This window comes from Streptopelia decaocto (assembly GCF_964273445.1).
Source record: "Streptopelia decaocto genome assembly, chromosome: Z".
NCBI classification, from domain to species: Eukaryota; Metazoa; Chordata; class Aves; order Columbiformes; family Columbidae; genus Streptopelia; species Streptopelia decaocto.
The window spans coordinates 19,583,921-19,610,722 of NC_138657.1; the positions used below are offsets into that span (position 1 = coordinate 19,583,921).

The window sequence follows — 26,802 nt, forward strand, 5'->3', positions numbered from 1 at the left end:
AGAATAGGACTTTTCATCATTGTCTGATCTGTATTTGATTATAGAAAGTCAATAGTTTGTTTTTTTTTTTTTTCCTCATTGTCCCATTAATTCTTATAATGACCACATTTCTGGTGAATAGCTATACTGTAAAAGGAAACACTAGCAGAACTGTCAAACATCCAGTTAGTGTTAATACAGCAGCACACAGGTGATGGCTCTGAAGATGGAGGAAAATGTAGGAAGGCTTTTCCTGCATGGGAATTCTATGTGGGTATGTCAGCCAGAAGGCAATGGTCTCTCAAGGTCTTCCCTCCTCTGTCAGATCTCAGCAAAATCCTTTCAATGTGTCCACTGAAAAGCTCTCTGAAAGACTAGTAATCGGCTCATAATCTTCCTAATTTGCGCTGCACAGATACCTACATTCAGATGGATAGAAACTAGAGCTGGCTGGGAACTGCAGTAGGCTTCTCAGAGGATTAAGATCTATTAATTATTGTCCATATTCATTCAGAAGTTGTGGGTTTTGTGTTGCTTAGTTTTTTAGAAATGGAAAACTGAGATGAATTTACACGGCTTTTGTTTAATGGTTAAATTTCAAGGGAGAAGAGGAAGAATGATTACACTGCTTAAAGCCAGTTTGGGGGAGTGGATTTGAGATGCCCTTTTGACTATTATTACTGTGACTTAAATGGGAGTATGCCCTGTGGCAGCCTGTTGAAGACCAAGCAAACCTCAGTAATGGCTCTGCCATTTACACGGTCTGTACTCAAAGTTCAGTAGCAATTTTCCTGCCTTAGCTACCTGGCTCAGGAATGATCTTTTGTAGTTATCTTTACCATTATTATTTTAGCATGCATCTTTGTTTTGCCCAGAGAAAGTTCTTTGATAAGATACAGTCTTAAATCTCCCACCAAAAGTATAATTGAACTAAATGGCTTGGTGAGGAGGAAATAATATAACAATATAAATCGAATTTATCAAGAGCTTATCATGACAAAGTGGTGTTGAGCTAGACCTTGGTCTTGAACTTGCTGAGTATATTAACTGAACCCCTGACTCATGCAGTTATGTGTCCTATGCTTAGAGTAACTACTTGTAACTAAAGGCTCCGCACATTGTTGTGATTTCAGCACTGATGCTGTAGTCCCTTAACAGTTTCTACAAGAATGCAAGGGATCAGGCTAAGTTTTTATTCTTTGTAACTAGAACTGGCAGTGCGTAACTGCCTAGGTGTGTGGCTCCTACAGAATGGTATAACTGCTTTCATCTTGAAGGACCATGTTTCTAGAGCTTGGCAACCTTATGTGTTAGCTATCCTTCTCATATATGCTGTGACCCCATTGTATTCTGTTAGGGAATAATACTTGTTAAAAACTGGTTTTGTAATGGAGGCAGTCTGCTGCTCTAAGCAAAAGTACATCTCAGTTGCCCTTGGAGCTGAAAAATAGAAAGGAAGTCATGTGTTCAGCTTCTATAATTCTCGTGAACAGTATCAAATTCTGATCCAGTGGTAACACGAGTTTCAGGTGTAGCTGTGCAGGCAGACGTGACTGCTATGAGTCAAATACAAAGCATGTATGGGCAGTATCTGCTGCATTTGCACTAGTGGTATGTTTTGCATGCTTCAGATCAGTCCTGCAGCAGTATATTAATATTCCTGGAGTATATTCCAACAATTTGCTAGTGAAGAAACAAACTCAATAGGAGTATGGGAGAATGGTGTGTCTCTGGCACCTTAACTGAAAAGAGTACAATCCTGCAGGACAGATGAACATATTCAACTTAGGTTCCTCTCCGCCTTTTACTTAGCTTGGCTGAGTTAAAATAGCAAAGCAGATAGAGCAGTACAGTCTATGTAAGACTGGTGGGGACACTGCTAGCCTACACTGAAAGCCTGTACTTCTGCCTCTTAGACTGAAGGACCTTGCTTATCTCTAGACTGTAATCCCAAATCTTGCAAAAACCTCTTAGACTGAATCTACCTCCTGGGTAGCTGAATCTTTTCAGTTCACTTTATCTTTTCATGTGTCTCTGATTCTAATCACAGCTAGAGTATCAAAACTATACATATTTTTAACAGGGGCTGTGGCAGAGAAGTAACATGTAGGAAGTTGAGATGAGTGTGACGCCATCTACTTTTTAGTAGAACGTGACCTCAGCTGGCAGAATACAGAAACGTGGAAGTTGGTAGACCTGTAGCAACAAGCGTTACAATACTGTGGGTAACAACAAGATAAGGCTGGGTGGGGGAATCTAACAGTTCTTCTCAGAGAGCTGGCTGCTTTGCAAACTTTATTCTCAAATGGTAGTCAGCACGGCGATGAAGCAGCACTTGCACACAGCCTGGCCACAGGGTGCTGAAGGATTGTAGGTGCAAGTTCCTCCTGGACTCCTGGTGTTGAATACCTGGAACAGACTGAGAACAACAGACTCGTGGGGTTGGTTTACTTGCATGTACTGCTCAGACAAGGTCCAAAGCAGGCACAGCAGCACAGCCCGTGCTTGCTTTCCTCTACAACAGCTGGCTGGGCTCCGCGGCAAGTCCCGAAGGTGGCTGGTGGTGCACCGCACGGGAACAGCAATCTGGCAGCTGTGGTTCAGGTGTGCTGGGCACCGTCCATGGAACTGGGGGGGCTGAAGGGACACTGAGGAACCGCAGGAACGACTGAACGAAGCTCCACCACACTCCGGCCGGTGCCCCTGGCCGCAGTGGCGTGTGGCCGCAGGAAGGAGGGCGGCACCACGGGGGGAGAGCTCTCGGCATGACTTTGGGACGATGCTCTACTTGCCCCAAAGGCCGAGTCGGCCAACCTCATCTTTCGGCCGCTCCGAGGGGCCGGAACGGTGTTAGGGGTACCTCTCTGCCGCCCGGGGCGTGTTGGAGCCCCAGCGGCCGCCCAGGGGCGCAGGGACCGCGCGGGAAGAGGCGAGGGTCGGCCGGGGCACCGAGCGAGCCACAGGCCGCGACGAGCGGGGGCGAGGCCTGCGATGCAAATGAGGGGGCGAGGCCTCCGGAGCGGTGGGGCGGCGGGGAGGTGGCGAGCGCGGCCCCGCACGGACGAGGCGGGAGGCGGCGCGGCCGGGCAGGGTCGTCCGGGAAGTGCGGGGGGCGGGGACCACCCCCGTGCGGTGGGGAGCGGGACGGGGCACGGCGGCCGCAGTCAGCCCGGCGCGGCGGGCAGCGGAGCGGGAACATGGCGAGCGTAGGAAACGGCACGGAGGAGAGCGGCGGTGGCGGCGAGGAGGTAACCGGAGGGAGGTGGTGAGAGGGCAGCGGGCTTGCGGGCAGCGGCCGGTGCTCCTCTGCGGGCGCAGCGGCGGGGAAGGGCGCGGGCGGGCCCCCGCTGCGCCGACATCCCGGTCGCTCACCTGCCCCGCGCCGCCTCCTGCCGCCGCGCTGGGGCCGGCGGGCGGCCAGCCGGGCAGCCGCCTCCTCCCGGGGCCGGCCCGGCCGCGGGCGACAAGGTGCCGCCGGGAGTTGCGGGAAGTTGTCTCGGTGGCGGGGCCGCGGGCAGCCCCTTCCCGCACCACCCGCCGTCCGCTTTTATTTTCCTCTTTTTCTTCCTTTTTTTTTTTTTTTTTTAAATACCCCAAAACAAAAAAAAACAACAAACCAACTCCGCGTCAGAGCTGCGCTCCTCCGCTGCTTCGTGCGAGTTTGCTGCGCCCTTTCCCCAGTGCGCGGTTCTCCCGGCGGCGACCCCCGCGCAGCCCCGGCCGGGCGCCGCGGGCAGGTGTGCGGGCAGCACCGCTGGCAGCTGCGCGGTGGAACGTCCGGCTGCGCCGCCGGCTGCGAGTGGGCGTGCGAGCGAGAGGGTGGCGGGGAAAGGAAGACTTTACCGCCAGGGTGGGCTGGGAGGGTGCGGTTTGTCCTTTGTAGGCACCGTGTGCCACAGGTCTTCCGCAGGTTCTGTGTCTGGGAAGTGAGATCAGGCAGAACTGTGGTTGGTGTAAGGAGTGTTATAAACTGGAGTTTATCATTTTACTGTTGTTTTGGTTTAAGGTCCTTTAAACAGCCCAAACGCAAATCTGTGAAAACGATCACCCATCTTTTAGACTTTCTTCAGATCTCTCAGTCCAGAAAAGTGCAATAGCAGAATCATTGGTAACACTCCTCAGGAAGCTGGTGAGGGTAAGGGATCTCCTAGAGTAGCTTTTGAGAAGGGTGCTGCAAAACTGAAACGTTTTTAACTGGAGAGTGCTTTTGAACACCGTAGGTCAGAGTCCCAGCAAGCACATCTTGGAATGTTGACTTGATTTCTGACTGTACAGTCTAAACCGAATAATTTTAAGCATTGCCTACTTTCAGTGGCTTCTTCAAAAAGGTTTATACGGCATACCTCTGGCCAAACCTTGCTGAAGAAAACTTATGAGTCATTTGAGTACACAATAGTTGTTTAGGGTTTTTTTTTCTTTTTTTAGAACCTTGTTAGGATGAATTTTGCCAGCAGGCCTGTGACCAGTGCCTCATTCCTAAGGTGAGGCAGTGCTTCATACAGCAGGGCAACTGACAAATGTATGTGTAGGACTTGGTATGCTGTGTCATTTGGATGAATCCTCATGCTTTGTATTTGGCAGTTGCAGAAGCCGTTCGTGGAAGAGATAATAAAAATCATCATCTTCTTTTTATTGGTTGGAAGGGGGGGATATTTACTAGACTATATGTCAGAGCATGCCATAAAAGTTGCTACTTCCCAAGGTTATAGTCTGGAAGCATAATGTGAAAAGGATGTGAAGTGCTTAAATCTCATTGTATGCTGCAGTGAATCACTGCAAAATCGTGGAGTGATCTCTGTGAATCTGAGTTTTTGTTTCTAATAGGAGTAGTACCAGTGAGAACAAGTTATTAACCAATGCTTGCTGCTCTCAGTAAGCAAGTGGTTGGAATTCACAGTTGTCAAAACAGGTATTTAGTAACTTAGTTGTAGCCCAGCTGCCCTGTGTGAGCAATAGGGAAGAATATTTTTCACAGTTTGCTGTTAAGTGTGAATATTTTATTGGAGGGAAAAAAGCTGCCATGCAAACAAATGGAAAGGTAGGCATAAAAGCACCTGGCAGAGGGTTATTTGACCAATAGTCTGCAAAAAGTGCAAAGCTTTCTCCAGATGATCTTGAAAGACCTCATGGTCATTGCAGAGACTTGTGCGTGATTCTCTGGAGTCTGAAAAAGACCAGAATTGGTAATGGAATAAGTGCTTGGATTTTTCCTGGTGAGATCCCAGAGTTCAGGAAGAGAGGACAGACAGTGGCTTGATCTTGGGGAAAGTTGCTGTGTCTGTAACAGAAGTTGTCTAGGCCACTGTATGCTGCCTTTCCCTACACGATCTCATTACTAATAAGCTCAGTGTGATTTCAGCACTTTAGGTATGAGATAGTTGTTTTTAAGTGTCTTAGTGGGTTTTGTGTGTGGGTTTTTTTTTTTAAGTGTTTGCAACAGTTATGATGTTAGGAGACTAAAGCTGGGGAATGTTACTATTAGCTTTGTTCTTAAGAGCTGCATGCATCTAAATAGCATTGTTAATGTGGAACGTGGCACATGGGAACTCTACTTTATGATTTGAGTGCACATGCTTAGTACTATACAAACATAGCTTTTAGCACAGAATTTTGCTTTGCAGGGACTTGCAAATGCTTGCTCATCTCCCAGACTTTGAAGAAGAGTTTGTTACATTAAACCTTGAAGTTGGTTCCTGCTTAACAGGACGTTGACCACCAAAAACTTCGCTTGTGAAGTCCAAGCTTCAGGTAGCAGGTATCTGCCCCCCTGCTGTAGTTCCTGATGCATTAAATTTGTAGTTTTCCTTATGCTTCTTGCAGCTCAAGGAAGTGCCAGATACCATGTTTATCTGTCTTTTTTTTTTAATTTATGCCTTGTTGTACTTCAGCTGTGGCTTTCCAGTGGGCATGGTGAGGAAGTGATATGAATTGTAAATGAGTGTTTGGGTTTTTTTTCCCAGCTAATGCAAGTGTAGTAGTCCAGTGTTCCTCTTCTTTAAAAAACGAACGAACTCCAACAGGAATTGGAGACCTAAGCCTAAGAGGTCGTATTAATGACACAGTGTTATGGGTATGCTCATCTGGGAAAACAAATGGGTGTTAAACTTGGAATTTTCATGTGTAGTGTTGCTTCCTGGGTGTTAGAGTGCATGTGGTCGTCCTTTGCTAGGAAGCAGTTCCCTGGATGCTACATGATCAAAGTGAAAGTGCCCACCTGTGGTAGGCCCAGCTGTGAACTCACAGGGTGATATGCCATTGGCACTTAAACCACTATATGACACTGAATTCACCTACTCAAAGTACTTATGCGAGTATTCTTTTGGAACAGGTTGCAATCTAGGATAGATATGCTTAACTTTAAGGGCAAAATAGCACTCCCAGCCACTGCAGAGTCTTCAGGCAAAACTTTAAGCCCTCTCCACCCCCCCGTCTAAAGATTACTTAAAATAGTGGGTCAGATCTGCTTCCCATTAAGTTCACTCTGTGCTGCCCTGGTTTTTCAAAGTCTTAAAGCCAGCTTAATTGGTTACTTGGGGATTCCCTATCCATTAAAAAAATAAACAACCAACAAACCCAACCTTGGTGTTTGTGCATGTGAGGGTTGTGGTCAGACAGAAAGGATCACGATCAAGAAGTATCTAGAAGCTAAAAAAAAATGCATTATGTGGCCACAGTCAGCCAGGCTAAGGATTATACACAGATCTGAAAGTGATTTGGTGCCCTTGCTGTGGTTAACTCCAAGGCTTGTATTAAAGACAGCTTGGCCAATTCAGCTAATCTGTGCCTCAGCTCTAAACTAACCTACTAAGGAAAATTTAGGTAATGAAGGTCTGATGATGTACCCTGTACTCTATTGAACTGCTGAAGCAGGGACAGACACAGTACAGGGTGGCTTTATCAGTCTGGACAGTTTATCTTCAGAGCTAATTTCAAAATGAAACCAGCATTGTCTGTAAGTCAAAAGGTGTTTAGTACTGGTTGCTACTCTAAGTACTCAAGCTTTTCATCCACTGCTGCAGCAGCTGCTGCACTTATGATCAAAGAACTTGCTATTGTTGTGCTTCTCTCCATCATTAGCTTAATATAATAATGTACTTCAGAATAAATTATAGAACCCTACATCACCAAGTGTTCTCTCTCTCATGTTTGTGCTGAGGACTCTTCACCACTTTTGTTTGGTAATTCCAGCCTGGAAGAGGAGTCTCGGTGGTGGGAAACAGTGGTAGCTGCACTCCTCTAGAGACTTTCTGAAGCTGGAACTAGCTAGCCTCTGGTTGCAACACTTTTTCACCTTAAAAAGTGAATAAGGTGTTTGGATTATGGAGTTGGAAAGGGGTAGCGAGGGCGCTTTCATGAAGAATGATTGTGCTTAAGACATACTAATCTGATTTGTATGGTTTTGTCTCTGAGAAGTAGATCTTGTTCAACTGAAGAACATAACATATGAACTCCTTTTGTCAGCTTATTGGAAAGTGTCAGCTTTGGCACATAGCTCATCTGTTCTCTCTTCTGTTTTGGCCTCTCCTACTGTTAGAGCACATCTACATCTGAGAGGCAAGCTATTCCAGCAGCACAAACGAGAAAAGGACCACAGGAAAATTCAGCATGACTAGTATTTTTTTTTTTTTTTAATAAAATTAGGTTGCTGTCTCTGCTTCCAAGCTTCCAAGGTTCTTCATTTCAAATAAAACTTTGTTTTATCCGTGGGGTTGTTAGCAAACAGAACACATAACCACGGATGTAGTTATATGCGGTGCTTTTATTTCAGCGCTGGGAAACCAGGGGTTCGCACCCAAAGCTGGCTTCGACCACTGATTCAAACTCCACTACATTTATACAATTTGGTTACATACATATTCATTAGGGTTACAACGTGTGTTTTGCATATTCATCAGATTACATCATTATTTCACAATATCAGTTGCAACCCCTTGGAACTACTCTAAACATGCGCAGTGTCTTCTGGTGGTCGTTCAGGGGGTCTTCAGGATGAAGTAAGGAGTCTTCTTCACTTGTGAACTTTTTACCTTTTGTCACTGCACATGCGCACTATTCCTATACTCATTATAAAATACTCAGGTTTCTTGGATGCACATCCTCAAGGTTTCTTGGATGCACATCCTCAAGGTTTCTTGGATGCACATCCTTTCCGTTCAAGATAAGATAAGGACTTACTGAGAACTAATAGAACTAATTTTAATTCCCTACTCTCAAACTAAGAGACAAAACCTTGTATACCATCTGTGAAATTTCAAGATAAGACAAGAATCTTGGATACAGTTTACAAAAGCAAAATACAACTAACTATAACAGGGTTACCTGTTGAGAGGTATTATTTTTCCTTTTGACCACCTGTTCAAGGTAAGGAGGTGTACTGTGTACTCCAGTTTTATGTTACCTATATTGTTATGAGATTTTTATTTTTCACATTTTTCTGTTTCTTTTTGGGCTCCCTAGAGTTTGCTTCATCCATCCATTTGAGCTCCTTGGTTGCCTCTGACCGAATTTGAAAACTGGGTAGATAAAAAGAAGTGTGGCTTAAGTCTTTATTGGTTTCCTGGAAGGCAAAAGGAAGCATATGTAATGTGTTCCAGCTAAACATTCTTATTTAATGTTCACTTTGGTTAATCAGCATGCTGTTCCTCCTCAGAGTGAGGGATAAAAGATCCAAGGGATATGGGAAAAGGTGGGGTCACTGTGGAAAGGGCCAGCTGCCTGTAGGGAAACTAAGCTGACAGATAAATGTCTGTGAGAGCTGAGTACCTGTGAAGTGAATTTGTTTGTCTGTTATAATTTGCCTTTACATCTCTTTTCTGTGCTTTTTAATGTGGTGAGGGTGTTTTTTTTGTTGGGTTTTTTTTGTTTGTTTGTTTGTTTTTTGTTGTTGTTGTTTTGTTTTGTTTTTTTGTTGTTTTTTTGTTGTTGTTTTTTTGTGGGGTGGTGGTATTTATTGTGTATATAGATGGAAAAAAAGTAGAACAAAGAAGGAGAGCCAGCTTTTTATTACAGTTTTGGCTTTTCTTTGAATATTGAACTGCGATTCTGTCGTGGAAAGCAGTATCTAATATCTTTTAACTAAACCTTTACTTTGAGCAGTGGAAGTTACTGTCCTTGCAGGTATAGCTGTCTTGGCAATTGCAGCCAAAAGTATGCCATCCACTGTATGGAAAGACAGTTCTACTTCATACATAAACTTAAAATGAAATAGGTTACTTCTTGTAGTTCCAGTAAATCTGTGTGAGAATCTGTTCTTCCTGTATGGACACTTCAGTGCCAGTATGCTTGGAAAATCCTCTGGGCCCCATGGACTTGTTGAAACTGCTAGAGGTCAATGACTTGGCTTGGATAAAGGCTCTTGATGGACCCATCTCTTGGCAAAGAGGTTGCGTGCTGAAAGAGAAGAGGAACTTAATTACTTCTCGGTAGACTGTGTGTTACGTAGCAGCATGGACCAGGATGACTCAACTTATGAGTAGCTGATAAACATTTATGGTCCTATGCCTCCTGTCTTGTTAAGTAGGTCTGCTGCAGCTTACCTAACCAAAGGGACTTGTGGTAGCAAGGTGAGTTTCAAATAAGTCATAGGTGTTTCTCTTCCTGTGTGGCACCAGCACAGAAGGTGGAGATAAGGTCCTAGTTGCTGGCAACAGGCTGGCAGGAGTACAGCCTGACAGGCCACATCCATCTGGCAGGCAGTGATTTTCACACGTGCTGTTTCTTCTGGATTAATAAAAACAGTATTATACTTGAGGGGGCAGAAATGGTGGGACACTGCTCTTGCAACCAAAGATGTGAAAATCAGCTTTTAGAGGTGGATCTGTGCTGCTGCGGATGTGTATTCTGGTTAAAGTCTGTACATGTCCAAGACCTGTGTGCCATAGGTGGCGAGGTGTCTGCTTAGATGGTCAGAAATGTGAGACTTTTGTGTGTGAGTGCTAAAAATTGCTGCTTCTGCTTCTCTAAGCCCCCTCATGTTCAAAAAACATTTCAGCTAAGTAAATATTAAGTAGATATCACAGACCTGTGGACTTATGCCCAAACACCAGGCGCTGAAAACAAGAGCTTCTTACCAAGCAAGTGAAGCCTTGCTTGTCATCTTATTCTGGAGTAAGGAAGCAATGCTGTTATGACATAGTAAGGCAAGATAATCTAATAACTCAGACCTTCATAGCAGTGATATTTTTCGTTATGATGTGGTGAATGTATTGTGTTTTTATTTGACTCCTCTGGTGCCTTCACTGTGCAATGGAGTAGTAGATAAAATTTCCAAGCCAGTGTTTGGGTGTGCAGCACTGATTCCATTTCTTCTCATCTCCAGGAGCAAACATCATGTGCAGTCTTGCTCTCCAGAAATCCTCTTATTGGAGAATGTACAAGGACAGTATGTCATCAAAACAGGGAGATTTGGAGGAAACTTGTTTCTGAAGACAGTAATTTCTGTGTCTGGCAGCTATTGGATTGGCAGTACTGGTTGTTCTAAGCGTAGTGTTTAGTGAGTAGTAATACTTGGCTGTAACTAGCAGTGGGTGGCCAGAAGAAAGAAGAAATATTCCTATTAGCTTTAGTTTAGGAAAGTGTGATTATAAAGGTAGAATTTGTCATAATGGCTTTTATTTTAATGGAGAAATAATGGCATAGGAAGAAGATGTTTTGTCTGGGTTCTCTGCCTTTGGACTGTTGATACCCAATCCAGCGGGGCAACTAACTAAACTTGCCCTCTGTGTCATGTTTTTTTTTCCTTTCTTTCACGCCCCCCCCCCCCAACACTTTTCTGAAAACTTAGTAAGCTTCCAGGGCTGGACCACATTACTTTTTTTCATTTAATATTTTCATTTTTTAAAAAAAGAAGTATGAGTATTAAATCATTGTTAAATGGCTATTCTAAGGTCATGTTGCAGAACCTGAGCTTGCTGCTGAAATACTGTGGAGATGTGGAATTACCAGTTGTGGCTTTGGTGAAGAGGCTTTTTAGGTGAGCTTACGCAGATCTTTAGGATTTGTGTAGTTCACCTAGTTAGGAGGTGCTGAAGAAAAATATCAAAAGCGTAAGTGTTCCATATTCTTTATAAAACTTTCCCACTTTAATTTGGGGAGACCATTTGTCGTGAAAACAGTTGCAAAAGACGACTTTGAAAAGTGTCATAGTATGTGATGCGAAGCTTAAGTGCTTCTTTAATTCTTTTTTAATAAACTGTAGCATAACTAATACTTTATGAAGTACAGTTTGTTAGGGCCTTCATAGCAAGAAAAATATTTTGAAAAGTAATGCTATTAAACTATGTTGAGGGAGAATGGAGATGGTGGGGGTGTTTGAGCCATTTTTATCCAATTATTATGTTATTATATCCTTACATCTTTGTAAGAAGTTAATTATGTTAATTGTGATGTTCTTTGTCAAGGGAAGTATGAGCAGCATAAGAATTAAACTTTGGAGACAAAGCAGTTTATCTAAATTTAAATGTTTGACTTGGACAAGAGGAAGAACTTTTAAGGTAAGAGTCAGTGGCTTAAACATAGTATTAAAGAATATCTAAATCTGTGCCTTGTCCAGATGGAGAATCTTAGCATGAAAAACATGTGCAACTCTGGAAAATCCTGTTAAACGTATCTGCCTGTGTACTGCTACTTGACACCACTGAAGTGGCTGGCTCTGTTAAGCTGCGTTCTACTGAGCTTAAGCAAAGTCTCTTTAAAACCTTGGGAAAGAGAGATTCAGCAGCAGCTCAGTGTCTGTGTCTTTTAATGTAATTTGGATTAAAGAGCTATATATGGCTATAGCTCCCTCTATCAGTGGAAAATACGGGGTAGCTCATGGCCAGGCACTTGTAGAAGATGGAATCATTAGTCTGACACTTTGCTGACATGCGGTGACTTCTGCTAAATGTGAACTATGTAAATTCAAGTCATGATGGGTAGAAGGCATGGCACAAGTTGTGTAGTTAATTTTCAGAGTTATGTATTTCTCAGTAAGGAATGTTAAGGTCCAAGTAAAAAAAAATATATATGTATATATATATACACATATATATTATGGTGGGCTCTTTGAAAGTTTATTTCACTTACTTGAATGGTGGGGTTCTTAATCTTCCATTTGATTTGGTTAAGTGACACGCTTGTAGTGGAAGTGCAAAGTAAATGCAAGTTGTCCCAACATTGTATTTTTTTGTGAACTGGAAACTAGGGCATAGAGTACGTCTGTGTCACAAATCAGGTCCCAGGCAGGAGGATGCTTCTGCAACTCATACTCTGTATTTATTCTCTTCTACAGTTCAGTGTTCTGTGGTGGAAGACTCCTTTTGACTGGTTTCTGAATTAACACTGGTTGTGAGTTGTACCTTGGAGTAGTATAGAAGTGAGTGTGCAGCTGTAAGCAGCGATGTGCCTGCATGGAGAGGAGGATGTTTGTGTCTCTGAGGGAAAGTAGGCAAGTGGTTACTGGGGAGACTGTACAGCTCTGTGTCCATGGTGCCCTGCTTTTGGGATTTTCTGCTGAGTCAACAGAGTCATTCAGCTTACAGGTGTGTCATCGAGGGTGACTGCGCTGGCACAACTGAAGGAGTAGTGAAAAAAGAGCACAGGGACTAGGACTAGACGTTGGGTAGTAGGAAGGGGCTCATGTGCTTCCTCTGAGTAGTTTGAGTTGCAACCATGGGATGTAGCGTATGGTCAGGAGACAGGGCTTGTCTTCTCAGTTGTCCCTGAAGCATTCTCCTCCTGTCCTTGGCTGCAGTAAACTACGAAGTTATGTGTTTGTTTTAGCTTTGGTCTGTTCTGTAGGAACAATAGACCATGCAGTTTTAACTGGGAAGGTAACTTCATGTGAGTTTTGTGTTTTGTCTCTGTGTAGATCCTAGCTTACAGTAGCAGTTGGTCTCTTTAGATTATGTAGGTGAGTTCTGGAAACTGCTGAACTTAGGTTTTAATAGTTGCAGATATTGGCCTAAATTGTATCTTTTTTACTTAGAATTCTCACCCTTTAGAAAGGAATAATAAAAAAGTCACATGAGATTTCAAAAAATTTTGCAACAGCCTTCACAAATTAGTAACAACTTTTTAGTGTGTAATGACCATGGGCTATAGTGAAAATGGATATGGATTCCAGCAACGAGCAGAGAGAGTTCATGACATAAATAGATCCTTGGCAGCCTGGAATAATTTTCCAGCTGATACTTCTCCCTCCATAGTTAAAAGACGTACTCTATGCCTTTTGTTAATGGGTTCGGCTTTTCTGTTTCTGTGTCCGCGGGTGCTGACAGGAGGCTGTGTTGTGCAGGGGCTCACTGCTTTAGATTGGACTGTGTGGTCATGTGGGGTTTCCTTTTGCACGGTGTGAGGCGTGACCACCTGTTCAGTTCACCGGACACTTGCTGCGGCAGGGGCTCGGTGCAGAGGAATGGCAGTGCTCTGATCGCCTGTAAGTACGCAGTGCAGTGCCCTGAAACAGGCCTGTAACCCTTTGCAATGCAAAGCCCCAAAAGAGGCCGGTGACCCTCTCGGGAGGAGGAGGAAGAAATATGTATACATGAGCAGCTGCCTAGAGGCATTGACAGACTGCAACCTTGCATTTGTGGTAAGGTGACCCTTCAGGCAGAAGAAATGACGAATCTGGTAACAACTGTTTATTTACTCTTTCCTTGTTATTACACTCCAGCTAGAACCTCCAAAGGCTATAAATTCCTCATGACATCAGTAAGCTGTATGGTGAGTGCGCATGTGGCGGGGGAGAAACTGCGCTTTCCTGACAAGCTTCAATGCATAAGTAAAAGATATGACTTCTGTATGGGGAAATGCACGCTGTATTCAGTGCGCCTGTGTGGTCTATTTGGTGTCTCTTTCCTGGATCCTGCAGCTGTCCTGCTATGCCTGAGGAGAGACTGTGCTCTGCTTGGGATAGACTGGGTGAAGAATTAAAGTAGGGGCAGTCTTGATGGAAGAAGGAAAGCCACAGGCACTTGACACATTAACAAAACTTAAGGGGCACATTAATAACTCTTACATTAATGAATTTGAAGTTGTGTGTTACTTGTGATGTTTTTTTTTGGTAAGAGCCTCATAACTTCAGAGGATAATGTGTTCTGTGTTTGCCTGTAAGTAGCCTAGTAAGAGCTAACACTTCAGCATACTGCCTGGTTAGTTCAAGATCTGATTCTGCTCAGTGTAGTTTAATGTGACACTATATTTCTGTGTTAGGTGTTTGTCAGTCTCACGTTATTCTGGTGGGAATACAAAAAACTCTCTAGAACACATGTATAAATCTGCAAATATTATAATTAGTTTATGTTACACTAGTAACAAAGTTGCTCTTTCCCTAAGAGGATGCTTTTCTATTAATGACAAAAATCTAATTGTTTCTAGGGGAGATGGAAAGTGGGCTGCACTGAGGAGACAAGGTGCGCTCTGGATAAAAGTAATTGCTTCAATACTGTATTACAGACACTTCTAACTGTAGATAAGGTTGACTCCTAAAGCTCTGCTGTTTTGTTATTGCAGTTAGTGCTGCTGGTGGATTAGAATATATCTGTAGGGACTTTCAAGTTCTGTAATGAGAACAACATAATCGTAAATAAAGTTGTTGGAATTACTGTTATTGCAGCAAAACCTTCTTTTAAAGGAGATGAACCAGTTAAGAAAAATCACTTAAATTGCTTTTCACTATAAAATAGAACTTCATGGTGCTAAATATGCAGCAACTGCTGTTGTAGTCTGTACAAATGAATAACCAGCTGTGTATTCAAGAAGATATTTAACCTGAGGGACACAAGGGGACGTTAATACCCAAGATGCTTGTATTAATGTCCATGTGTTTTTTTATATTAGTTTTAGGCAAAGCTGGCACTGAATCTTCTTTAATGAGGTAAACATGTTTGTTCCCCAGGTTGGGGTCATCTCTGAAAAGTATTAATATCTGCAGTTCCAAGGTGGTGCCTCTCTAATGAGACTTATTTAGAGTTCTTGATTACATTGTAATTGGTAAGCGTTCTGGAACACTGTCAAAATATCCCTCCAGGGGAACTGTAATTTGTAAGAGGTGATGCTTTTGACTGGATAAGTGTGTAGCAAGGGCACCGTGAACCTGTTATATAACCAGGATTTTTCTTGGTAGCTTTAGAAATCCGTGGAAGCAGTGAGCCACCAACCAGTGACAAACCTTTTATACCCAGAACTGACAGATCTGGATGCTAACTCTTATAATGATGAGAACATAATATTGGTAATTCTGATACAGTTTTAAAATTTTATCTAATGAGAAACTGATGGAAAGCACTGGTACTCCTCTTACTTGCACTTTTATAGGTGACTGTCTTCACGGTACATGCACTGTTCGTGTTATACTTCAGAGACCTCATGTTCTGTTCAGATGTGCTGATGGTGTGTCATGACACTAAGATAAAACTGCAAGTTTATTATTATTGTTATTATTTGAAAATAAATTATTTGAGTCTTGTTCTTTACAGCTTCCAGTTGTACCAAACACAAAGCAACAATAACAGAACCTGTCTCTGAAGTACATGAATGCTCTGGCAACAGCACTCCTTTGTGCTGATCACGCAGTCCTCTTTTACAGCAGATTGCAGTATAGCTGTGACTTGAGCAGTTCTTATCTTCTTCCTGGTTGAATTAATCTGTGTGTGCTCTTTTTTTTTTCTTTTTATTTTAAACCCATAAAACACATTGTTGTGTGAATGAGATGAGAAAGTCTGGAATTACAACAACCAAAGTTGCATTTAAATGAGATCTTTAGAAAGTGTTCTTGCGTAAGCTATGAAATCCTTCATGGTAGATAAGACAGCAGTTGTCTTGAAAAAGTTTATATTAAAAGAGTTAAAATGCCTGCAGCCATGGCATCAAGTGTTATGCCATCAAAGTATAGCTGATACACTTTCATCTAGTGAAAGTGAGGGCATTTGTTTCTCTTTGTGCTCTGGAATTGGGAGAAAATCAGTGATTGATTTCTTGTGGCAGCTAAGTATTTTGAAAAGATGGTCCTCAGTTCAGGATGACTCTAAAATTGATTAATAGCTTTTACAAAACCAGAGAAAAGTCGTGTGGTTGTTGTTGCTGTTTTTTAAATATGCAATTTAGTCTTTCTTGACTTCCCAAGCTTGTTTACTGTGAGATTAAGCCTTACCTTTTAAGAAATATGCATGTTTCCACATTGCTTGAAGGGCAGACCTATTCTTACTTCTCTCTCCTACCATGTTTTGACAAGTGGCTTAAAACCTTTGAAATGGTCTTGATTTATAATCCATTTCAGCACTAGATATATTTTTTACTACCTTCTCAATGCTTTTTGTTTTTCCTCATAGTTCTTTAGCCCCTGTTCTTGAGTATTGGTTGGTTGTAGTTTCTTGCTGTCCCTAATGTTGATCAGCTGGGTTAACAGCTCTGTTCAGTTGCAGGTAATGGCACTTCTACTAAAAAGTATGTATTTGGTAGAGGGAGGGATAATTTCTGTGTCTTTGTGTTGTGGTTTAACCCTGACTGGCAACTTAAAACCACGTGCTACTCACACCTCCCCAGCTCTGTCGTGATGGGGAGAAGAATACGGAAACAAAAGATAAAACTCATGCACCTAGGTCGTTGAGCAAAAGCAGCCCCACAGATGGGTTTGCCTTGGCCAAAGCAGAAGTAACCCAGACTGTTTTCCCTAATGTATTCATGTGCACTACAGGGACTTTATCCCCTTCTACAGTATGTAAAAGTTTTGATTGAGTGGGGCCAGCTCGAGTGGTAGATCCCTGATGTTAACTAACCAGGTAGCTTTTGCTAAATGTGAATCCCAGTTCCTGAAGGTTCCGCCACCCATTGCTCTCAGTGTAGTCTTTAACAGTCCATTGTACCATTTGATTTTTGCTGGTGGCTGGTACATGGTGGGAATGTGATATAGCCACTCAATGCCATGCTCTTTGGCCCAGGTGTCTATGAATTTGTTTTGGAAATGAGTCGTGTTGTCTGACTCAATTCTTTCTGGGCTGCCATGTCACCACAGGACTTGCTTTTCAAGGCTCAGGATAGTTTTCCAGGCAATGGCATGGGGCATGGTGTATGTTTCCAGCCATCTGGTAGTCGCTTCCACCGTTGTAAGCACATAGTGCTTGCCTTGGGGGAGGTTTGTGGGAGTGTAATACAGTAAATCTATCAGGCCTCCCCATACTTATATTTTAGCCATTGCCCCCCAAACCGTACAGGTTTTAACTGTTTGCCTTGCTTGATTGCAGTGTGTGTCTCACATTCAGAAGTAACCTGTGCAATAACATCCATAGTTAAGTCTACCACTCAATCATGAGCCCATCTATATATTGCATCTCTTCCTTGGTGACCTGAAGTATCATGGGCCCACTGAATTAGAAATAATTTACCTTTGCCAGTCCAAATCTGCATGGCTGTCCTTTCTCTGCCTGGCTGGAGGCAGGGCCCCTCTAGTAGGCATCGACAAATGGATTTGTGTTATTCAGTTCTTTTAAGTATGAATTAGAAGTTTCTACAAAATGATCAGAAGCCCTTCTACCCCACCTGGGGGACAGCCCACTAGAAACTAGTGTGTCATTTTCCTGGCAGAATCCTCTCTTTTGATTGTTTTTCCTTGCAACTCACGTAGCCATGCCTCCAGGGTCAAGGTAGGTTTTCTGTCCCACTTCCTCAGGTCTTCTCCATGGTCCCGCAGGAAAAACCACAGGGTGCCCTGTTTGATATACTTTCTGGTCTGTACTGGTGGACAGTACAAAATTATCCTTGAATAGCTAGAACTCTCTGGACAGTTTCTCAGCTAGCGTGTCTGACAGTTTCTCCACGGTTGAGATGCAGGCCTGTAGAGAGGAAGAGAGACTTCCTTCATGTTGCCAGAGTTGGCCAGCCAATTAATTCACAGTTTGTCCCTCACCTTTTCTCCAGGACATTATTACCAATCAGTTGGCATACGATGGTGGTGCACTCTGCAGAAACTTCCAGCACATGAGTTGTCTACATTGGACTTACCTGGATCTGTGGGTAGCGGCTCACTAGTCAGATCACTATAAATCACCTGTAAAATCTTCCTTAAAGGGGTACCTTTCCATCACACCTGACAGAAGTTGTCTCCAGAGGCTGAGAGCTTGTGTCTTTTTCCCAATCAATTTGTCAATGCCTCCTTCCCTAGATAGGGATTCCAGCTGCTTGGCTTCCCTACCCTCTAATTCCAAGCTACTGGCCCTGTTATCCCAGCATCAGAGCAGCTGGGCAACAATTGTGTTGCTGGGATGGCAGCTGAAATGTTTTTGCGTATCTCACACCTCACTTGGGGATTGGGATTGTCTCTGGTTCTAACTCTTCCTTCTGTTCTTGTTATCACATCATCCTTCACTAAGCAAACTGATTTTTTTGGTGTATTTCTTCTTCCATATAGGGGTGACTAATACAGACATGGGTTATTTTTTTGGTTCAGCTGCAGTGCCTGATGGTCTCTTTTCCCTCTGTTCCCCCTGGGGTGCTGCATAATGTTGAGCAGTTGTTGAAGTTTAACCCCAGCTAGCAATCAAAATCATGGTAGCTGCTTGTTCACTCCTCCCTCCCCTCCCAATAGGGAGAGAATCAGAAGGATGGGGAATAACTCATGGATTGAGATAAAAAAGTTTAATAAAATAACAAAATAAAACTAAGATACTGCTACTGCTAATATAAATGAAAGGGAAATAAAACATAAAAGATACTCAATGCAATTCCTCATGAGCTTAGTCTGTGCTGAGCAACCAGTCCCGGGAAGAGAGAGAGAGCACCCTGGTCCCAAACAGCCGATCGTGGGGTGAGAGAAAAGACCCAAAAAGCAGAAAAGCTCAGAGGCCAACTGCAAAACATCAGAGTAGCAAAAGGCCAAACTAAAGGAGCCCTTGAACAGAACTCAACCTGAACAGAGCTGAACTGAAATAGGTTTCCCCAGCTGGAAAACCCCACTCACATTAGATATGAAGCATGACACTAACGGTATGGAATATTCTCATTGGCCAGCCTGGGTGTCAGTCGAGGCCTGTCTCATCCATGCCCCCTTTGTAGCTGCCTCACACCTGCAGACAGAAAGCCCAGAAAGACCTCGGTCCCCAGACAACAGCTAAGATAACAGTAAATTCGTACATTTTGTTCATTCCAACTCAAAAAAAAAACGGAAAGTTACTTGAAGAAAACTATTAATTCTGTCCTGAGGTGCTGTCTTATTGTTCTCAAACTAAATCCAAACAGTAACCATGCTAGCTATGAAAAAGAAGAGTTTCTAACTGCATGAAGAAAATTAACTCTATTTTGGTCAAAGCAGCACAGCAGTGTTTGGTAGACACTGACCGGAGCCCAGCACAATGTGTTAAGTTGTGCCTCTTTGGAATAGCTACAGCATTTGCCTTTGAAGTATTCTATCACTTCCTTGGATTCCTGTAGTTGTTCAGGGGTGAAGATTCAAACCATTGGAGATGGGAAGCTCTCTAGATACCTGCCCATATTGTCTCACGTGCCATGCTACTTGTGACCATCCAGGCTTGCAGGAGATCTTTGGGTAATATTCTTAAAAGATGTTTTTGTAACCCTATGCATGACTTGAGACACATTGAGGAGATATAGCAATAAAAGCATGCTAGCTTGAACATCTCCAGGGTGTTCAAAATTCTCAAAAACTGTTGCACCTGGCCTGAAGGAGAAAGGGGAGGTGAAAAAGCAGGGGTAAGTCTTCCCCATAGATTGAGTGTGATTAGTAATAAATTCAAAGAGATGGTGTCCAAGGTGTGGACATGACAATGCAACGTATGAATACCAGCTTAGCTGTGTGGCCAGTGACTTTATCATATCATAAGTTGATACTACACAGGACAGCAGTGTGATGATCCTTGTCCTTTTCCTGGAGGTGATAAATGGCACAGCAGGGAAAACCTAGTGTGTGTAAGAATTTAGATAACATGGCCATGTGGGCAAACAAAGCAGCATTGTGACCAGTGATTATTTTATTGTAATAAATGTGTCTAACAAATGTGGTTTAACAAGCTCCTGCCTGATCTTTTGTTTTCCCCACCCTTCTTGCCCCATGTTGGGTGCCAAAAAGCACTGTCGTGGTTTAACCCTGGTCTGCAACTAGAACCATGCGTTGCTCACTCACCCCTCCCCTGCCCTGGTGGGGTGGGGAGGAGAAGTTAGAAAACAAAAGGCAAAACTCATTAATTGGGGTAAAAACAGTTTAGCAGAACAACAAAAGGGAAAAGATAAACAATAACAATGAATGAATATACAAAGGCAGGGATACATGATGCAATCACTCACCGCGCAGCAACACCGATGTGCAGCCCCCTCCTGAGTAGCGATCCCTGTAGCAGCAGTGACAAGCACCAGCCCCATTACCACTGATCCCAGAAGAGCAAAAACCTGGACTGCACTTTACACACAAAACATGATTACACTGCCTGTCATGGAGAAAACAAAGAGCACCCCAGACAGCAGTGACTTCTCTCAGCAGCAAGAGTTCCTTCTCTGGCCAGCTCCCCAGTTCCATACTAATGATACCCTCAGATGTATTGAATATCCCTTTGGCTAGTTTGCATCAGCTGTCCCGTTGTGTCCCCTCCCAGCTCCCTGCAAAAATTAACCTTATACCAGCTGACCCAGCACACTTTCATTCTGAATAAACCTGTTCTTGACATCTAAGGATTTCAGATTTTTGCAAAGTTGGTTTAATAGCAAATACTTACTAATGAACAAGTTAAGCAGGGCAAAATTAGAAGCTGTGGAATTCAAATCATGAATGAAACAGCAGTGTAAAATATTTTTGTTTGCCATAAAATAACTGCTTTTGCAGACAGTTCAGTCAAATGTCATCTTGGCAACATATCTGATGTGGAAGTGGGATGAGGGTAAAATTAACCATATTCTGTTCTTTACAATCCAAACCCATTTGTATGGCACAAGTGATTTAAGGAATTTCTTACTTATTCACTTCTCACTACTTTTCCAGTTTATGGAGAATAATTTTCAGTCAGCAAACTAAAGTTTTTCAGCAGTGGATTAGAGACCTTCCTACATTGGCTATTGTTGCTTCCAGTTCTACAGTGCTTTTTAAAATTATTTTCCAAGTGTCCCACTGTAACATAGTGCATAAGGCAGCCTAGATGAAAACTAGGAGGTTTTGCCTCATCATCCACATCAGGAACACTGAAATATGGAATTGAAGGTGGGAAGGCTAGATGAGGCTACTGAACAGAACTGCTCTCATGAGAGGGGAAGAATTTTAATTCCCAGGCTCCAGAAAGAGCACAGATTTGTTGCAGTCTGGTGTTTGTCAGATGGATCTTCCAGTCCTGTTTTCTTTCCTCTTCACGGTAACTTTTATTTTATTTGGTCAGTTATGTTGACTTGAACGCGAGCAAGGTTCTTACCTGCTTATGCACTAGGGTCACATCTCTTGAAGTGCTGCCATTCTGTTAACAACAAACCGTCTAGTGATCCTTTGTCTGGGCTAAGCTGAATTTTCTGTGATGGTTGGACAGTTGTTAGGGAAGTTCCTTTTCCCTAGGTTTTCTGCAGCAGAGACTCAGGCATGGATTCCAGAAATTCTTCCAAAATAAATAATTTATTTGCACAGCGCAGCATTGAGCAGCTTGCCCTGGATGCCTTCTGAAGAGGGACTCTCAGTGGAAAAACCTTAGGACAATTATACCCTTTCAGTCCAAGCCCACAGCCCCCAGACATCACTCAGGACCAACTGCAAAATTAGAGTCTGGGGTCTCTCTGTTCTTCACTGGATTTCTTAATTTTTGTCTGGTGGGCTGTCAATTAAAGCTCTGACCTTCAGTTGCTATTTTGCACCTGCAGCTGGAGAAACGAAGTTCTTGGTAACAGCCAAAACATTCTCCTGTTAAACACCATTCTCTTCCTTTACTGATCTCCAGGGATGCAGCTCCCCTTATCTTCCAGCCTGAAGACTCTGGGGAATTCTTTACTTAACAAAGCCGAAAGTTCAAAGGTTCACAGCTTGCTGAAGTTATGCTAAGCAACCTTACTTATGCCAAGCAAACTCTATATAAGCAGTTTCTAAACAAGTGCTATAAGAAACAGTATATCTAGTAATTCAGTAAGCTAAGACAGTCTATTCCCTAACACCAGGCATGGAAGGTTATACTTGATGAGAGGCCAGTTCTGAACTAGAATGGGTGAAATGTCACTAGCTGTGAAATATTAACTTTGCCAGAATTGAGAAGACCAAGCTTCTTGGTTTGAGTTGAAGGGAGGCTAGTGACTTTCAAGTTGCTCGCACCTTGGCTGCATACAAGCAAGTCAGGAGGGTAAACTCTCCGTCTCTGAATGCTCTACTCTAACATCTTACTTTCAGTTAGTGTCTGAAAATACCCTCTGCTTGTGTCTCTGAAACCTCCCATTGTGTCTTTACCTCTTCTAATGAATGAAACAAATTAACTGAATAGCCTCTTTGGAAGCTGATAGAATTTTGCCAAATGTTTATTGCTAATCCAGGTAACTGGGAGTAGGAAAGTCATTCAATAGTGGTATCTCATCCATGCTATGTCCAGTGTCCCGGAAAATACAGAAGTACCTAGTACTTATGGGTTATGTGTCAGAAGAATTAGGCCTAGAAAGGTGTAACAAGTATCTTGCCAACTTCATAGGCATAATAAATAAAATACTAAAGTTCCTTTTGACTTTAATGGCGGTTTATATAATTTTTGTGAAATGATTGAATAATGACACTGAAGTTTATGTAAAAACTTTAATGAGCTTGACGCAAAGTTCTTGCAGGACTCAGGGGCGTGTCTTTTGCAAGAATAATTAATGTAATTGAATAGTCTTTCTCATGGCTGGAGAGGAAAACTTTACAGTGTCTTACCTTGTGTAGTGTCTGTTTTGAGAAGAGTGGTTGTGTATTGCCTCTACCTTCTCAGCCTCCTTATTTGTCTTCACATTCTTTTCAAATCACTCCTCCTACAGTATGAAAAGGAAGATGTATCCAGCCAAGGTGGACATGTTTGTATTTGCCTTTCAGTTCAGAATTGCTTGGCCATCAGTTTTGTACAATGAAACTGATCAGGAGTAGCATCATAGGCAATCACTGCAGAGATTTGTTTGTTTTGTTTTTCCTGGTGCTACTCACAAACAAAATAAGCCTACAAGACACTCCTTTGGACTCTGGGTTGTCTGAAGGGCTGTGTGAGGGACAGACAGGAAAGATGGTAACTAACTTGAAGGAAAGCTTTATTGCAGCAATGAAGTTCTATGCTGCTTCCCTATTCCTCTGCCTCTCAGAAGTGCTCTTTGTGCAAAAACAACCGTAGGTCAGGCTAACAAATGCAGGTCAAATAGCAGGAAAGCGCCAGTGTAAACAGTAAGGGAAGCTAGCTTGGGATTCAGCCAACTTTAACTGAAACTGTACTCTTGCTTTTATGTGCAAAATGTTGGATATGAATCTGAACATGAATAACTGTTGACAGCAACCATTTGCACATCAATTAAAGTGAAGTATATTGTGATCATTTACTTGCTGAGTGTGTAACTGAATCTGCTTATTCCCACGTTTGAGTCATGAGGGAGACGTGTCATTTAAAACAGCACAAGCTCAGCCAGTTGTGTTCAGAACAAGTGAGACTTGATGTTGGTGTCCTAAAGTATCACTGCCTTATGCCTTGTCTTCAGAAGCGGGTCCAGAAAAGCCTTAATTGATGAATGTAGTTCCATCAGCTGATGTCCATTCTCAGTCCTGCCCTGGTTTATACTCTGTGGCTGATACGCTGTTTGAGAATTGTCCAGCTTGCGTGCAGCTGAAGGCAGAGTAGGAATTGTCCACTTTTAAAAACATGTTGATTACTTGCACGTAATTATGGCAGGTGCTTTCATTACAAACATCTCTGTAAAATAAAGAGGGTGGATCTTTTAAGGCTCTTTGTTGTATGTCGTCTGATAATTTTGGGGCGACCAGCTGCATTGGAAGGCCACTGCTTTCCAGACTGTAATAGAGAAACCTTTGTTCTTTTAGGTACCTACGTTTAATTTTTGAGCAAAGTAATACTAAAGTTTGTTTGGATTGCTAACTGTTCAGCAGCTCTTCAGCTAACCAAATTTCTAGTAAAGCTTGGTTGTACCAAGTCGTGTTTTCTTTTTGGGGGTGTGGTGGGGTTTTTTTGTTTCCTTTTTTTTTTTTTTTTTTTTGTGTTAAATCGTGGTCAAGTCACCCACATTAGTAAAGGTCATGAATGTGGCATGCTGTTCTACGTGAATGAGGTTGAATAAGTCTGAATTACCAAGTTTGATCTTTGTTTTCTGACAGCTGAGGTTCTTAATCTGAAAACATCTAGCAAAACACAGTTCCTCAAAAATAGGCACCAATCAGTCCTTTCAGCCCTCTGGAAAAACACGGATATTTTATGCAAATATTCTTGAGAACAAATTTTTAAAAGCAGATATGTTGTATTTATGGTCCAAATCAGTAAGTTTGAAATAATAAATCAGCACAAAAATATGTGTATTCTTTTCCTTTAGAGAACTTAGTTCATTCTTTAGTTTTCATGTAAAAATTGGTTGTATGAAGTAGAACAGAAGTTTTGCATTTCAATTCACTTCTTTCTGGCTCAAGGCTATTCCTATCTCTTGGAAGGGGAAATAGTTTTCCTCTTTTGTAACAGCTACATTGTCTCCTTCGCCTTTAAACTGCGTTGTTTTCATGTCTTTCTGTTCCTAAGCCATGAATTGTTGATACCAGGATCCGATATCACAGTGGCAAATAAAGCTGGTGTAGATGACAGAGAAGAAGGACTGGGAATGTCTTCTTCTCTCTCCATTCCACCACTCTGCCAAGCCAACATTGAGATGCCTTTTCTCTAATATGTTTGGGTTATTCTGACACTAAGCATTTTAAGATGTAATTTAATTCCCAGGTTACTTCTCTGCTAGTTTGTGAAGTGGACTGCTCTTTTCTATAAGAAATTACTACTCCAAGTCTGATGAAGTGGTAACTAAGAAGTTGTGATTTTTGAGCTCTTTATAGTGTGGAGTACTCAGTTCTGAATAAGAATTAGGAAGTGCAAATCATCTGTATTTTTGAAATGAGAAGAAACCTGAGTTTTATTTGTCCCATAAAAATACTAATTCTTTACATCAATACTTTATGATTAGCTCATGATAACTGACACATTAGCTTCTTGGTCCTGCTGTAGTGCTGGGAATTACTTTGTCTCTTAACATCTGGAAAAATATACAGTCCTGGGTAATTTCCTTAGCTGAATGTATTTATTTTTAACTGAGCAGTATTACAAGCTGGACTTCCGCAACTTTAAACCAGTGAGCTTGCACTGTTGTTCATCTCCGTCATTCTTTTTTGTGAAGCAGTCATTTCTGATATTTGAAGCTTCAGTGGAATGGTTTTGGGGGAGGAGTAGGCGTTCATTAAAGCAACAAGATCAAATCCATGTAATCTGTGAAGAAGGCATTTTATGTAGCAGGGAGAAAGAGGATACTTTTGCTTGGAAAGAGCACTAATCAGAAACTCCTTAAAAAGGAATCTATGCATGCGTTATTGTTATCAATCTATGGAAGGGATTCTAACAGTAAAATTTGATAGCATAAAAGCATCTTGGGCTCAAGTCATAGCCTATGAATAGTTTTAAAAAAAAACCCTTGTTAGAGTCTTGTCAGAACTACAGATAATTACTCCTTGTGCAACAAAAGCAGTGAGTTTCATGAAACTTGGCTAGATCGAACCTAGTAATTTGTGCTTAGCTGAACTGTAGTGTCGTGTGCTTTTCAGACTCCTAATTTGGAGACTTGGAAGACAGTGTCCGTGGTGGTTCTCACTGGTGTGCTCCAGTAGTTACTGCTCTGCCTGAAGAACATAATTTGACACAGCAGAAAAAAAAGGCATGGTGAAAACTAATATTTAAAGGAAACAAAAGAGGTTTTGCCTGGTACTGATTTTATTTCTCTGAGTTTATTTGTATGAGCTAGAAATAGTGAGTACTTCAGCTGTCCTGCATTTGGTTAATTAAAAAATGAAATTTTACCTCTTACAATAAGTCATGTGTTCTACCTCTTGAACTTGGGATCTCTTCTGTTGTCTTATATATTTATTAATGTTCAAGAAGTCTGAACTATAGGAAAGTACAAAGTTTTACAGTTTTCATCCTCTTGATGCTGGATACTAAAGTTTTCTGTTTTCTATTGTTTGCAGACTAATTTAAGGATCACATTAAGAACAGGAATTCATATTGAATTTCCTGTCAAAATTACCTTTCAGTCCTTCTTAGGAGTGTTGCTTTCCCTAATGCAAGCTTACCTTGTGTGTATGATTTCTTTGGTTTTTGCATGTGCATCTCCCCATTTGAAACTGACTTAATGTTCCAAATCACTTAAACAGAGTGTATTTTTTGTTATTCTGATTTGTATTCCACTAATTCTTTGTGGCTGAACATTTCATTAGCATTATGTTTGTTTCGAGAGTATTGATTTAAAACTGTATTGAACAGAAAGAAGCCTTGGAGAAATTACGTTAGAAACATTCTGGTTACAGCCTTTCACTGAGGGCTACTTATCCTGTTGTTTACTTAGCTAATTCTTAAAATAATGTATGTTTTATTTGATATCTTTTAAAAACTAGAGCAGCATAGAATGTAAAAAAGCCTTGTCAAGTCTGAAGCTTGACATAAAAAATAGCAAACTTAAGACAATAATTTGCTACAAGTCACAAGATATAGTCTAAAAGTTGCTTAAAGTTAATTGACTTAGCATGAATGTAAAAGAGAGTAATAAGGCAAGCAATTGTTTCCTCTTTTTACCGATGTGTTAGAACAAAAGTGCAGTCACTGGCAAACGTCCTGTGGT

At 42.0% G+C, this 26,802-nt stretch overlaps 1 protein-coding gene across 3 annotated transcripts in view; it reads left to right on the forward strand.

Annotated features, from left to right (window-relative positions):
- The first annotated feature begins 2,356 nt into the window (after positions 1–2,356).
- Positions 2,357–26,802, forward strand: part of TTC39B (tetratricopeptide repeat domain 39B) — a 76,300-nt gene continuing 51,854 nt past the window's right edge. Inside the window, exon 1 of one of the 3 annotated variants that reach the window (XM_082074973.1) lies at positions 2,357–2,583. Coding sequence is in view for 1 of the 3 variants with exons in the window: in XM_082074969.1 (XP_081931095.1) it covers positions 3,177–3,227 (51 nt within the window). In the remaining 2 variants the exon portion in view is untranslated. Of the gene's footprint in view, positions 2,584–3,147; positions 3,228–26,802 lie in introns of those variants that run through there. The other 2 variants (XM_082074972.1, XM_082074969.1) reach the window with 2 other exon arrangements.